The sequence below is a fragment of the Girardinichthys multiradiatus genome, chromosome 21, assembly GCF_021462225.1.
Source record: "Girardinichthys multiradiatus isolate DD_20200921_A chromosome 21, DD_fGirMul_XY1, whole genome shotgun sequence".
Classification (NCBI taxonomy): domain Eukaryota; kingdom Metazoa; phylum Chordata; class Actinopteri; order Cyprinodontiformes; family Goodeidae; genus Girardinichthys; species Girardinichthys multiradiatus.
In genome coordinates, this window is record NC_061813.1 from 31,105,745 (window position 1) to 31,121,339 (window position 15,595).

The following is a 15,595-nucleotide window of genomic DNA, read 5'->3' on the forward strand; positions in this document are numbered from 1 at the left end:
TGCCAACTCTCCTGACCTGAACCCCATAGAGAATCTGTGGGATATTGTGAAGAGAACGTTGAGAGACTCAAGACCCAACACTCTGGATGAGCTAAAGGCCGCTATCGAAGCATCCTGGGCCTCCATAAGACCTCAGCAGTGCCACAGGCTGATTGCCTCCATGCCACGCCGCATTGAAGCAGTCATTTCTGCCAAAGGATTCCCGACCAAGTATTGAGTGCATAACTGTACATGATTATTTGAAGGTTGACGTTTTTTGTATTAAAAACACTTTTCTTTTATTGGTCGGATGAAATATGCTAATTTTGTGAGATAGGAATTTTGGGTTTTCATGAGCTGTATGCCACAATCATCCGTATTAAGACAATAAAAGACCTGAAATATTTCAGTTACTGTGCAATGAATCTAAAATATATGAATGTTAAATTTTCATCATGACATTATGGAAAATAATGAACTTTATCACAATATGCTAATTTTTTGAGAAGGACCTGTATGTGTAGCAATATTTAGTAGTGCTATTGGTCCAAGGGACGGCAGTTTAGGGGGAGCTGTTGAGTAATTTTTCACTTCCAAATTAAATCTTATTGAAAAATTGAAATTTTTACTTCTCTTGATTTCACTGCAAAGTTCATGACACTTTGACCATGCTCATCCTGTTTTCCTTTGGCAGAATGATAATAAACCCTACAGATATAATAGGCCATTTTGCGGTATTTAGTGCTACTGCCTAAGTATTGGTTCTATGCAGGCTGTTTTTGCTTGAACCACAGGGAGCTGAACCAAGAGAATAGTGCCTGCACCTGTGCATGTGTGGAAATACACTGTTCATACGTCACAGCCGGTGCCTGTGTCCCCTGTGTCCACGTTCCATGCGTTCCCTGTCGTGCAGCTCCCTCCTAAATCCATCTTGGTGGCGTTTTTACAGTTCTTGGCCGATAAGCTGGCAGGGGGAAGATGAATAACCCACCGCTCCACAGCTATCAGCACCTGTTTGTCGATTTAGCCGACCAACGGGACCTGTCTGCTCAGCATGGAGATTATTGATTCAATAAGAATTGCCATTAGATCATGCCATTATGTTTCTCTGCAGTCCTGCCATACAAACCCCCCAACCCCACCCCCCCACGGTGTTGCCTGTCCCCCTCACTGTCAGCTCAGAGCCTAATGCATCACGCCCGTCAACGACCTCCGTCATTTGTACAAACAGCAGATGTGTGTGAGCGTGCCTGCTGCCAGCGCATGATCCAACTCTACAGCGCTCTCCCATCGCTCTCAGCCGCGGGATATCGGACACAGGTCACAGCAGACCGATCGCTTGCCGCTGGGATTCCCTCACGAAGAGGACGAGAAAGAGAGAAAGTCAGGTTTTCTGAAGCTCTGACCAACATAGCAGGGCGTCTGATTTACAGGAATGTCACTGCTGTCTAATTTTCCAACCATTCTTCCTGTAATTTGCCTGGTTTTGACCTTTTTTTGCATTTTGACATTTTATAGCCACAAACCTCATTGAATTTTATTAAGATTTATTTAAGACAGACCAACATAAAATACAACATTATTGTGGAAGCAACATATGTTTTTTTTTATTCACTTACCAAAAAAATCAGAAGTGAGGCAAACATTTGTATTTACCCCCCCCCCCCCCCTTTTATTTTGATGTCCTTAAATTAAATCTGCAATCAACTGGAAGAATCATATTAAAAATGAGAAGACACATATTTATTAAATTTAGGCCATCTGTGTGTTATTTAATATTAGAATAAATACAGCTGTTCTGTGAAGGCCTCAGAGATTTCCTAGAGAGCAAAATACTTTACATCTTTGACTTTTCTGGTTGCAACATGACAAAATGTGAAATGTTTGAAGGGTCTGAATAGGATTACAAGGCATCGTATTTTAGTGTTCATTTTACTGCTGACTCATTTGTTGGCCATTCTTCTTTACCTTTACTGGGAAGTTTAAACTAGTGTGGGTTCCACTGGATGTCATGGTTCAAGATGGCCAGTGAGAGCAACACTGAATAGGTGCAAAAGTGATATTGTTTACTAATTTCCTCAGGCTAAATCTTTATTTTATCTGGTCCTGCATTTGTTTTTATCAGCCTTGTGAATAAATGTTTCAACAAAGCACAAAATTCACAAGCTTTTCAACTTAAAGTCTGTCTACTTGTATCCAATCCTTAAGGTTAAACAGCCTTTTTTGGCTTCTCAGGAATGTCATAATAACGGCAGTTTCCTTTAGTCAGGATATTGTGTCTCTATGGGTTTAAATTGCTCTCAAAAAGGCACTTCAGAGGCCACCACTCTGTTGTTTCTTAAAGAGGGCCTAATGTTGACTTTGTCCCCAGAGGGTTTTAGTTGTTTTTTTCCTTCCTCTTCTCAGCTCTTTCATTCCTCTAACATCCACAACGTTCCTGTTTTTACACAGCAGTTTAGTGAAGAAAAAGAAAAATAGAGAAAATGGAAATGTCTGGCTGGACATATAAATGTCAGTGTAAGGGGGAAGGTTTGGACCAAAACGCAAACAAATTCTCGGAAGCAGCGTTGTGAGATTTACTCTTCTTTCTTTAATATAGATCAGAGACGGACTTACCTAAACTGTAGACACAAAGATCCAGAATCAGGAGATATCAGGGATTTCACAGGAATGAGACATGAGGAACCAACTGGGAATAATGAGCACAATATATGTATATAAGCAGGGAGTGGAGGAGAATGGACCAATGAGAGGAAGCTAAGGTGATCAGATGGGAAGTGGGAACAGGTGCGGGAACTGGCTGTGATGACTGAGGAAATGAATGGTCACTATGGTGACCAGACTGGGAGATGCAGGGACACTAGAGAAACTAAACAATAAAATAAACCAAAGGTAAACTAGATCTAAAGATAACCACTAACTCACAAGGAGGAGAAGGGAAGCAAAAACAAAATACACCCAACAATCGAAAAACAACAAGAACGTAAAGGGAAGTAACCAATAACTTATTACAACTACCAGAGAGGAACTTAACACATAAAACTATATAAACATAAGGAATCGGGGAGGACAAATAATCTAAAGGGAAGCAAACCTCTGAGTAAATAATAACTGAAGGGGATCTAAAGACAAGGGGAGGAACAGGGAAAAGAAACCTAAACATAAGCTAACATAAATAGTAACTAAGTCTTAGGACATGTAAACAAGCACAAGAATCTAAGCAAATATTAACTAAACCAAGTAAACTGCTAATCAAAGGAACAGGGAAAACCTTTAACGGCAAAGTAAACAAAGAACAAAATGACAGATCCTTACAATAAAGGCCTCATATTTCAGAAGCCTTGACTGAATTTTTGATTTCTTACCCCGCTGCCATTCTTCACAGTTTAAAAGTTGCAACGACAGCCCAACTGTCGGCTCTTGTCACCAAGTGATGAGGGCCCATAGTCGTGTGAAGTGATAGGGTTGGTTTGAAAAATTTCTGATTGGATGCAGTCTCAAAAGCCTTTGTGAACTTTCCTACAGAAGAAATTAGAAAAAGAAAACAGCCGGAAGGAAAATAAACTTACTGTAAAACAAAGTGAAGATGAACCATAAATTGTTCATTTCAAAATGATCAAAATCATCTTCTTCTTCTAGCACATCAACAATGACCACATCCATGGTGAAAAGAAGGAGTTTGTGTGTCGGTGGGAGGAATGCTCTCGAGAGCAGAAGCCCTTCAAGGCGCAGTACATGCTGGTGGTCCACATGCGCAGACATACTGGGGAAAAACCACACAAGTGCACAGTAAGGATGCTCATTAATGTCAAAATAACTCAGTGTTTGCAGATTATATTGTATATTTCATAGTGTAATGTACAAAGTAAAGTACATGTAATTAATCTTTTCTACCTTCAGTTTGAAGGCTGCGCCAAGGCCTACTCCCGCCTGGAAAACCTGAAAACTCACTTACGTTCCCATACGGGTGAGAAGCCTTATGTGTGTGAACATGAAGGCTGTAACAAGGCTTTTTCCAATGCATCGGATCGGGCCAAGCATCAGAACCGCACGCACTCCAATGAGGTACTAAGAGAGGTCCATCTATCCGTTCATACATCCATCCATTCTGCAGTTGTGTTTTGCAGATTTCATATTTAAAGTTTGACATTTATAGAAATTACTGTAAATTTATAGTATCTCTTTGTATTTCTCTCTAAAAATGGCCCAAAAATCGTGTGGAGAACTCTGGAAATTTGAATATGATAGTATGTATGTAAGAAATGTAATTTCTACATGAAACATTTGTAGGAAGCCCGTTCAAATAAACTCATTAAATTCTGCTGTCTGTTCTCCAACAGAAACCTTACGTGTGCAAAATCCCAGGCTGCACCAAACGCTACACAGACCCCAGCTCCTTACGGAAGCATGTAAAGACAGTACACGGGCCAGAGGCGCACGTCACCAAAAAACAGCGAGGCGATTACCCACGCCCTCCACCTCAGCTGCGGGAACCAGGGGGCAACAGCCAGGGCAGGTCGCCCGGACAGCTGCCCCTGGGTGGATACACGGACCAAAGGGACTTCAACCACGCTACCTCAAAACAAGATGAATGTCTGCAGGTGAAATCTATCAAGACAGAGAAGCCAATGGTAAGAGTTCATTTTTTGTTTTGTGGCACATTAACATTTTCTTTACTTTTCTAACATTCTGACAATAAATAATTTATGTTTCTAATGCTTAAAATGTATTCAAATAAAGGGTTTTCACACTGACGTCTTCTAATGAGTTCATCTTTTCCTCTATCCAATGCTTCGGCATTTCTCTCCGTTCCTTTCTAAGGACAGTGGGTAATCAGGTGAGATAGGTTTAACACTACATTCGTTTGCCCTTCATCTCATCCTGCCGTTTTAGTCGTTGCTCATCCTGTGGTAACCGGTCAAAGCTTTCACCCTAAACATGCCATGTTTGTTCCCAATCCAGTTCAGCATCTTCAATTCATAAAAGAATATTCAGTTTTTCTCATTGTTTATATTTTTGTTAAATTTATCATTACGATGCTTTCCTGTAAGCAGTGCCCATGCCTTTTGTGGAGAACTGCAATTTAAAACTAGAGATGCATCAAGAAGTCATCTGGTGACTGAGAGGATTTCTTGCTTGATTGACCCTGATTGATGACCAACTAAACTCAAAAATCTGTTTTTTATGAACATAAACCTATAAAAGCACTACCGGGTCAAGGTTCACTTTAACATTCTTCGCGGTGGACACTGTTACTGAGTAAAAAAGACTAAATGTCGGCTGTTTTCGATATCAGTAACATGTTTGAATATTAAAGTCAGAGAAATCACAGATACATATAAAGCAGAAGAACCAGTTTTATGTGACATTAATTCAACATGTGAAAGAGTGAGATAGAGAGTGAGACTTTCAGAAGATAACAGGAAGTTGCTCTGTTTTATCCTTTTAAGCTTTCAACTCATACCTGCCTTGGGACATGCTGTATTTATTAATATTATTTGTAATATAGGACACTAAAGAGAGTTCAAGTCAACTCATTTTGTCTAAAACTGTAAAATTCAGTTTTACAGTCACTGCTCCTCACATACGGTGTAATGTCACTGCTGCTCCCAACATTAATAATTAATGACCATCCAGGGCAGAAACAAATCCACAAAATTCTGATCGGTGCATCTCTACAAGTCACTCATAGAGGGCGCTGAGACATGCAATGCCCAGTATCGCAAACTTACACGATTTCTCAGAGACTGCATTTTTTGAAGCACTGCATTGCATCCGTGTCATGCCATGGTATATATTTCTTAGTGTGACTTTAGATAAACCTTTTAATTATGCTGCTGCTTCCTGTTTGTCTGTGTCCATCAGACGTCTCAGCCAAGCCCTGGCGGTCAGTCTACATGCAGCAGTGACCAGTCCCCCGTCAGCACCTATCCCAGCAGTGGAGTCCAGCTTGCTGTGAGTGCCAGACGCTCGCCAGGGGAGGGGCTGGAGGAGGATGAGGAGGAAGAGGAAAACGAAGAGGAGGTGGAGGAGGACTGCGAGGGGGAGCCAGTCCCCATTATGGACTCCACGGTGTCCACCGCAGCCATGTTGACCCTGCAGGCGAGGCGAAGTATTGGCCGGCCCCTGCGCTGGATGGAGCACATGAAGATGGAGAGGCTGAAGCAGGTGAACGGAGCGCTGCCCAGGCTTGGGTCCCTGTCTCCCACACCACCCCCTAAAGGTTCAGCATTGCCCAACATCTTGGTGAAGGGTAAGTTTGTAAAACTTCTGTTAAATTTCCACAGGCATCACATCTTGTATTCATTTGTATTTCACCTGTAGACAGAATTTACAGACCTGAAATATTCTGATTCCCATCTTACTGCCTCTGGCTGACAGGTTCAGGCAAAACAAATGATGAAAAATGTTCTTTTGTATCAAGCTGTACATCATATCAGAGAGAACAGCATGTAATGCGATGTTTCATGGCCAATTGCTGCTAGTTGTCCATGGTAACATCTGTTTGAGATATCTCTCCACACTTAACTTTTTTTTGGCTTCTTATCTCTAATCCTTCTGTAATATTTATTTCACCACACTTCCATTTTCCTTGGTTTCTCTATAGATGTCCTAACGTTCTCCCTCCATTCCTCTCAGGATCATGCTTGGGCAGGCAGTGGGGGTTGCCTGCTCCTCAGCCACCTGCTCACCCTGAGTTATCCAGCACAGAGTTAACAGTGCTCAGTTTGCTCCGAGACCGGCGTGACAGCAGTGGGAGCACCGCCAGTTCAGCCTACCTGAGCAGCAGCCGACGCTCTTCAGGCATTTCTCCCTGCTTCTCCAGTCGGCGCTCCAGCCAGGCTTCCCAGGGTGATGGTACAATGCCGGCCCACCATCACCGCCGCCTCCACAACCTCAGCTCCACCGATTCTTATGACCCCATCTCCACAGATGCCTCCCGCCGATCTAGTGAGGCTAGCCAGTACGGAGGTGGAGTGGCAGGAGGAGGTGTTGGAACGCTCTCAGGTGGAAGTTGTGGAGGTGGGGGAGGAGTTGGCTATGGAGGAGGAGGTGGGTCACGAGGGATGCTCAATTTAACCCCTGCACAGCATTATCACCTTAAGGCCAAGTATGCAGCAGCTACTGGCGGCCCACCCCCCACTCCTCTACCCAACATGGAACGTATGAGTCTGAAGAGCCACATGGGCATGATGGAGGAGGGTGTCAGCAATCGCAGCCTACCACCTTTAGTAAGGCCCCCTCGCTGTGGTGAAGCCAATGGTGGGTACAACAATGGGTTTACGGGACACGCAGGTTACAGAAGGAGGGTTCTCTATCCTGGCGAGGGAGCTTTTAATGGGAATCGAAGGGCCAGTGACCCAGTACGGACACAGGCTCCAGAAATTTGTAGTCTGCCTCCAGTGCAACGGTTCAACAGCCTTAATAATCTCCATCCTCTTCCCCCTCTGGCTCATAATTCTTCAGCTGAGTATCGAAGTTTTACCCTTCAGAACTACACGCGCTCAGAGGGCAACCTGCAGAGAGGCCTGCAGCACTCAACAAACACTGGTAGCATTGCAGAAAATGCAGCCTTGGAAGCCTTGGCGATGGAGGATGAAGGCGAAGCTGGCTTATTTCTTGGAGATGAAGATATTTTGCCTGATGATTTGGTGCAGTATCTACACTCTCAGAATCAGATGGATGGAGGCTACATTCAGAACGAGAGGCAAATAGATTCTAGCCAAAGGGACAGCTCCTATCCAGCTGTGGAGGTAGGGGTAAACGGTACCTTCCCTGGCTCTCACCATCTCCAGCCGCAGCAAATACTAGAGAGGAAGAGTCCTAGTAAGCTTCCTATCCAGTGGAATGAAGTAAGCTCAGGAAGTGCTGACAAGTCTCCTCAAAGGGTACAATGCCACCATATGCAATGGCCTGAACCCATAACTGCATCAACTGGCAGGTTACGAAACACGCTGGTTCCCCAGCAGGTGTCTGTGGATTTCCACAGCAGCTGCCCACAGGCTAACCAATCTCAAAGCTCTAGCTACAATAACACTGGGGTGAAGCTGGAGACATCGCCTAACTCCTGCATGGAGATGAGAGGTACAAGCATGTCAAACATCTCACAGGGAATCAGTGGGGCACTACCTCAAGGCCTTAAACAGCAGATGTCCACTGGACCTTTGAAACAGAGCCATTTCCAACAGAACAACAGCAGGACCATGTGGCAGGTTGGAAACAACCTCATGCTTACACGGGCCTCCATAGACAGTCTACCTAGCCTGTCCCAGGGAACCACTCCAGATCACAACCGGCCAGTACATGCCCCATACCCACCAATGAACAGTTACAAAAACCTGGTCAAAACCCAGCAGTACTTCAATCCACAGAGCTCGAGTGAAATCCACCTAAACCCCAGCCAAGCCCAACTGCTACAGAGGAGTGGAGACCAATGTTCTCTTGTGTGTGAAGTATCAGGGCTGAAACTGGAGAACCTAGACCATGGAAACATGGGGCAGACCTTTGTGGATTGTATCTCCCATGGACCAGCCGACTGCAAGTCTTCCTCCTTCCCTGTTTTGGAAGAGCAGATTTTGTTAGAGTCCATGACTGCATCAGAAGGACCAGGGAGCTACAACAGGAACGCAAACGCCCTTCCCTCCCCTGGTACAGACCTAGTGACCAGCACAGTTAATGGCCAAGTGCCAGACGTATTAGACGAAGGGGTAAATCTGGACTTTGGTGCCATGCTGGAGGACGGTTATGATCAGGGTAGCCTGGTCTCTGAGGTATTGAGCCCCTCTATGTTCCAGGGCCTGTCAAGAACCTCGTCACGCCTCACAACCCCTCAAGGATCCACCACCTTCAACAGCGTTGCCCCTGGCCTCAGCAACATGGCCATCGGAGAAATGAGTTCCCTCCTCACCACCCTCGCTGAGGAGAGCAAGTTCTTAGCCATCATGCAATAGCTGCTCCTTCTCTCCCCTTTCTCCTCTACAAGGGATAAAAAATGGAAAAAAAATGGTGTATGTGAAGATTAAGACACAGAGTGGCAATAAAGAGAACGTTATAAGAGGTTGCAGTTGCCATGCTGTTTTATTTTAGGAAAATGTCATCCCAAACAGAGCAGGGATGTGTCATTAATATGTACAAATAAAGTTATATTCCCTTTCTGGAATTAAGGCTATTTTTGAAAGCCCTTCTCTTTGTATGTGTTGGTGAGCCAAAGCTCATCTTCCTTAAATCAGTATTGTGTATTGTCACTATTTTAGCTATTTGTAAAAATGCATGTAACTCCAGTTAAACCTTGAACACTGTCTATAGGACTAGAAAGACTAGCCCCATGTGCCAACCTTTTTAACGTCACATTGCGGCTAAGACATGGGTCGTCCATTTAACAGGCCCTGAGGACAACTTTATTGATTTGTGGTATATTCACATTTGTTTGTGTTGCTTTTGTAAGTCTGTAAAATGCTTTATTGCTTCGACCAAGTTTTACCAAGTGGTATTTTTGTCCCCCCAAAAAAAACTTCCAAGTCTTCAGCGGCTGTAGTTCGTCTTCTACTTGATATCTTATTGGCTTGATTTTAGTTAGTCTAGTAAGGTACTCACAAGTGTTTGTAGCTGTTTGTGCTCCAATTTTTAATGTTCAATTTTACGGCTCTTTGGAACTGATGTGTAAACGGACGCTATGTCCTAGAAATCTTGGTGCTTTGCGTGTGCTTACATGGACATGAGTACTTCTATGGTTTTGAAAAATGTCTTAACTCATGAAATGTTTTTCAACATAGAGTTGCTGTAAACATGATGTGTTTTGTTTGATAGCAAATTGTGCATATTGTTTTCTCCAAAGCTCTTAAAAATCTAGATTGTGTACTAGGGGTGTAAGGGTACATTCATTTGTTCTCGAACCACCACGGTACAGACAGGATTTGCAGGTACATGCAACAGGATGACAAATACGTCAATCACACGCGATCACCACTATCAACTAAATGAGTTTTGTACTGTTTTTTTGTTGGGTACCACAACAAAAAACGAAAGGATTAGGGACTTTCTAAAGCACTCCACACCAAACTAATGCAAAAATGGCTGGTAATAATCACTTGTATGAGTCTGAAGACACACCCGGTTGTTTTCAATTAGCAGTGTGCAGAGTAAGGTTTCGAGTGATATGGCAGGAATGAAGAACGAACGTTGTAAATTTGTCAAACCCAGTGATCATATAATTGGGGGCTTATGGCAAGCAATTTTCTATTTATTCTATACAATTTACATAAGCTACCATCAACCACCTGACACTTAAGGTTCGTTTCTGCTGCAAGAAACATTTCCAGGAACCAGGGAAGTTTTTTTTATACCACCACCATATCCACTGCAGGAACCAGGGCCAAATCAGATACACAGGTTAGGGTTGGATGTATCCTGAAGTAAAGGTGGAGCGTTGTTGTGGGAGGATGCTGCTGGTTCAATAGTACCAGTATCTGTTTCTTCCAGTTTAAACTACTCTATAGTTCATATTTTCACAAGACAGGAATAGTTGGTATTTTTGCTTTAAAACAACATTTAAACCCAGCCACTCATGTTAAATATTGCTGTGTTTTTCAAATACATTAATAAAAACAGTTATCCTTAACTTAAATATTAATGAAGTTAATTAAATTAAATGCAGACTTCCGTTTCTGAGGAGGCCGAGGGAATATTGTTCTCGTCAAAGGCAATTTTTTAAAGATTTTAACTGGTAATGTTACAACTTCCTATGTAGAGTAATCTCTCTGTGACAGATTCATGGGTTCGCGGTATTATTGTTTAGAAATCTCGGTTATTTTTGCAGCTGTAATCCCTGTTCGCTCTTCCCCGCACACTCAGAAGTTGGAAATTGGCAATTCATTGAAAAGCAGTTCTAGTTACACATTTCCACAGTCTGTGGCTTTACTTAGCTTTTATACCACAACCACAATGAAACAACATGAGAACAACGCTTTATTGGTCTGATTTCAGTGTTTTAAACGTGGATTTTTCAGTCTTCTGTCGTGGTGGGCAGAAATCTATGGACACTTATAACACTTAAAATGAAAGCACCATCATTGTTGCTGGAGGAGGATCCTTTAAGCCTCTATGGACGTCATTTCCTCAAGCTGCCTGATTTAGGGCCCCAACATGGAAACACACGAAGCTTAGGCTGAAATAAAAGGTTCCTTGAAATGAAGTTGTGGGTCGCATAGTTGAAACTCGCTTTTAATTGCAACTAAGTTCCTTACTAGCACCACCTAGTGTTCAAACAGGGAATCCTTAGTTTATTTATTCTACATTTTCAAATTAGATGGCGTTATTCAGTTCTGCTTTTTATTTGGCATGACATTTTCAGATGAACTAAAAAACAACTTTTTTGTTTAGTTTTGTTTTTATTTCATAAAAAAAAAAGACTAGTCTGTTTTGGACTTAATCGATTTTGTTTGACATATGTTCTAAAGGGCGCTATTAAGTTCAAATTGGAAAAAAAAAAAATTGAAATATTTGTATTCTCGCTGAGCATCTGCCAGTACACAAATCCTAGCATACTGTAAATACTCTGCTAACTTGAAGACATAGAAGAAAACTTTATTTATATAGCACCTTTTACAGGTCCAAAACCAACAAGTGCTTTACAGGAAAAACACAGATGATAAGAACATAAAAGAAAAGATGAAAACAACAAACATGTAATATTATACAGCATAAAACCAGCTAAAAGCCGGTCGGTCCAAATGGCTTGGCTTAATTGCTTCTGTTGTAGTGTACCGAACTTATGTGTACTGTTACACCCCTAATTCGTACTGCCATCAAGTATTGCAGTGACTTTGTCCAGCAGTGTTAGTTGTTTTTTTTTTTTTTTGCAGTCTTCTGCCGCTGCGCACTGAATATTGAGGAGTTGAGGTACAAAACTGTTTGTGTTTTTAATTTGTCCTTGGGTACTTTTGTCATTTTTGTAGCTGTGCATTGGAGGACGTTTTTTTGTTGTTGTTTCAAAGACGTAGAGATAATTTCCTTTAACAGGAGGAAATGACTGAGGTATGTGCCTTAAACGAGAGAGATCACTGCCAATCTTCCATTGTGTATACTGATAAAAAAAAAAAGGTGAAACTTTGAAACCTGAACGGAAATAAATGAGGACATTTATATAAGAAAAGTCTGAATATCTGAAAAGTAAAGATTTGCAACATACATTGTACTTTTTCTTTTATTTTCCAAGTTTTCACATTTATTGTGCTTTTATATAAATATAGATCTCTCTCTCTTTCTCTCTCTCTCTCTCTCTCTCTATATATATATATATATGTAAATAAAATACTCTTTCTGTAGATTTAGTAAATGAAATGTGGAGTATCCTGGGACCAACAAAGAACTTTGAAATCAAGGATTCCCGGGGCCCCCCCTCAGTCAGAGGTGTGGCAGATCTGGCTTAGAGCGCTGCAACTCCGCCGGAAGAGGCGCTTCACTCTTTTATAACTGACAACAAATGTTTGTATGGTTTTAATAAAACATTTTAAAATATATTTTCAGACTGGGATTTTTTTTTTATGGGACAGGTTTGGATAATAGAGACTGGTTACAGACATGATTAGAATTTATGGCCGTATAAAAAGCGTAAAATGAACAACCCCAAAGCCGCGCACATGGAATAATAAAAGGGAAACAGATTATATTTGCACGGTGGCGCAGTTGGTAGCACTGTTGCCTTGCAGCAAGAAGGTCCTGGGTTCGAATTCGGCCAGGATTGCAAGAAAAGACATGCAAGAGAGTCTTTCTTGCATGTTCTCACCGGGGACTCCGGCTTCCTCCCACAGTCCAAAGACATGCCTGTTATGTTAATTGGTCACTCTAAATTGACCTTAGGTGTATGAATGAGTGTGTGCATGGTTGTTTGTGTGTTGCCCTGCGATGGACTGGCGACCTGTCCAGGTTGTACCCCGCCTCTCGCCCAGAGATTGCTGGAGATAGGCACCCGCGACCCATAAGCGGTAGAAAATGACTGACAGATGAAATAATTAATGTATATTTTTCCCTGAATTTCACAATTGCGCGCTACTTTGTTTTGGCCTATCACATAAAATCCCAATACAACACAGAATTGTGAAAAGTTTCAAGGGATATGAATAGCTTTGCATGACACTGTAAATTACACATTCTCCTGAGCAGCAGGCAGGTATTAATTTTGTTTATTAAAAAACAAGTTATGAATACAGAAAGAAGTGTTTTAAAAACTGATTTAAGACTTTTTCATTTGCATTTAGCTGGAAGTCTATGATTATTAGCAGAGAGCTGTGGAAGAACTAACTAAATAAAACACAAATGTAAAAACGTCGTCATGCATCACACGAAGCACAAACCTTACTTCAATTCTCATCTACTGCCTAATAAATTTGGTTGCCAGATTAAACCAAATCTGCAACTTCCAGCACCCCACATCAGTGGTTTCGAAGCTGATTCAGAGTGAGAGGAAATGTTTTCAGGAGGATATAAAAATGGAAAAAGTTTTGGATTGTCAATCGACAAGCTGATGTAGTCAGACTGGCAAAGACAAGAAATTCACCACATGCATGTTGAAGCACAGGCTTAGATTTCACAATGAAGGCATGCAAGTAGGAATATTCAATTCAATTTTATATATATAGCGCCAATTCACAACACATGTTGTCTCAAGTCACTTCACAACAGTCAGGTACATATATTCCAATTAATCCTAACCATTGAACAGTGCAGTCAGATTATTTATTCAAATTGGATAAAAAGATTTCCTATCTAAGGAAACCCAGCAGATTGCATCCAGTCAGTGACTTGCAGCATTCCCTCCTCCAGGATGAGCATGTAGAGACAGTGGACAGTCACTGGCGTTGACTTTGCAGCAATCCTTCATACTGAGCATGCATGTAGCGACAGTGGAGAGGAAAAACTCCCTTTTAACAGGAAGAAACCTCCAGCAGAACCAGGCTCAGTGTGAGCGGCCATCTGCCACGACCGACTGGGGGTTTGAGAGAACAGAGCAGAGACACAAAGAGAACAAAGAAGCACTGATCCAGGAGTCCTTTTTATGGGAAGGAAAAGTAAATGTTAATGGATGTAGCTCCTTTAATCATTTCATCTAGAAAGAAAGAACAGATAAACTCTGAGCCAGTTTTCAAGGTTAGAGTCTGAAAGAGAGCACATATAATTAGTTACAGTAAAAGCTCAGTCAATTGCCATGTCTAGGAGAGAGAAAGGGTTAAACACTAAAAGACAGGGCTATGTGGATCATCAGTAGAGGGTGAGCATTAAGTTGTTGCCAGAAGAAGCTCGAAAGATTCCCCTCTCCAGAATCAATAATATCAGTCATATAAATGGAGATTTATGCAAAATGGGGCAGCAAATCTTCAACTGAATCACAAAAGGATTTTGCAGAACCCCTTGAACATCAAGACCTGATCTTTAGTGAAATGCCTTCAAACTGAAGTAAGGAAGCAAAAACAATGAAGCGTCACGACAAGTTTGTATTTGATAAACTGTCTTAATCTGTGGTGTATTTCTCTCATTAACCTATTAGAGGCCTATTGTTATTATGACCCATTTGCATATGAAACATATTAAAAATGGAGCTCAAACCCACTTCCATTCAGTATTTCTTATGCAAAAACTCTCAAACTCCATGCATGTTGTGCAGTACAACACTTCCTCACCAAGTTCTGATCCATCTCTGACGCCCTCTACTGACGCTTCTGAGATATTACATCATCAGGTTGGGCTTGTTTGTTTACATGTCACAATCTCTTCATGTTGAGATTAAAGCCAGCAGCTGTTAGCCAGTCGGGTCATTCATGCTGACATGTTTACCGGTGGTTCTCCCACTGCAGCCTGGTTGTATTTACAGACCCCTTGAGGTTGACGGCCCATCAGCTGCTATCTGAGGCCCCCTTTTAGGACATTCTGTACAAGTACAGAGAGCCCCTGCATCAATCTACTTTTCAAAATGGAGCAAAAATGGCCACCTTTTCTAACTGGACCTCCAATTTTGCTTTTCAGTAGCTCAATACAAGTGCAATCATGAAGAAATTTAAAGGTGAGGTCCCTCAGATAGTATTCTGTAAAGGTGCAGCTCTATCAATCGAATATCATCAAACGTTAATTTAACCCAGTAACTTCATTCAAAAAAGGGATAGTCATAAAAAGACACATAAGCTTTATTCCTCACTTTTTCAAATTAAGTTAAACTAAACTTTTTTGTTTTGTTTTAGGTCAGTAAATTAATAAAAAAATATATTATTTTACTTTTAGACAGATTTCCTTTGTATTTGGTAGAACTGGTGTAACTGAGTCATGTTTATAGGTTGCCTTCCTTACACACATCTTTCCAACTCTGCCCACAGATGTTCTATAGCGCTGAAATCAAGGCTTTGTTCTTAAGCCACCTTGTAACTCATTTGTATATATCCTTACGGTCAATGTCTATTTAGAAGACCCATTTCAGCCTGAGCTTTAATAACCTGGCTGATGTCTTGAGATGTTGCTTCAATATTTCCACATACTGTCCTCCTGCCTTTATGATGATGTCTATTTTGTGAAGTGCACCAGTTGTTCCTGCAGCAGAACGGCCACAGAAAATGATGCTGCCACCCCTGTA

General features: G+C 41.7%; 1 protein-coding gene across 1 annotated transcript in view; it reads left to right on the plus strand.

Annotated features, from left to right (window-relative positions):
• Positions 1-12,497, plus strand: part of gli3 (GLI family zinc finger 3) — a 133,966-nt gene extending 121,469 nt beyond the window's left edge. Inside the window, exons 11-15 of the mRNA XM_047349586.1 lie at positions 3,619-3,768; positions 3,880-4,044; positions 4,320-4,610; positions 5,845-6,232; positions 6,619-12,497. Coding sequence (XP_047205542.1) covers positions 3,619-3,768; positions 3,880-4,044; positions 4,320-4,610; positions 5,845-6,232; positions 6,619-8,930 — 3,306 coding nt within the window. The 3' untranslated portion in view covers positions 8,931-12,497. The remainder of the gene's footprint in view (positions 1-3,618; positions 3,769-3,879; positions 4,045-4,319; positions 4,611-5,844; positions 6,233-6,618) is intronic.
• Positions 12,498-15,595: the final 3,098 nt, after the last annotated feature.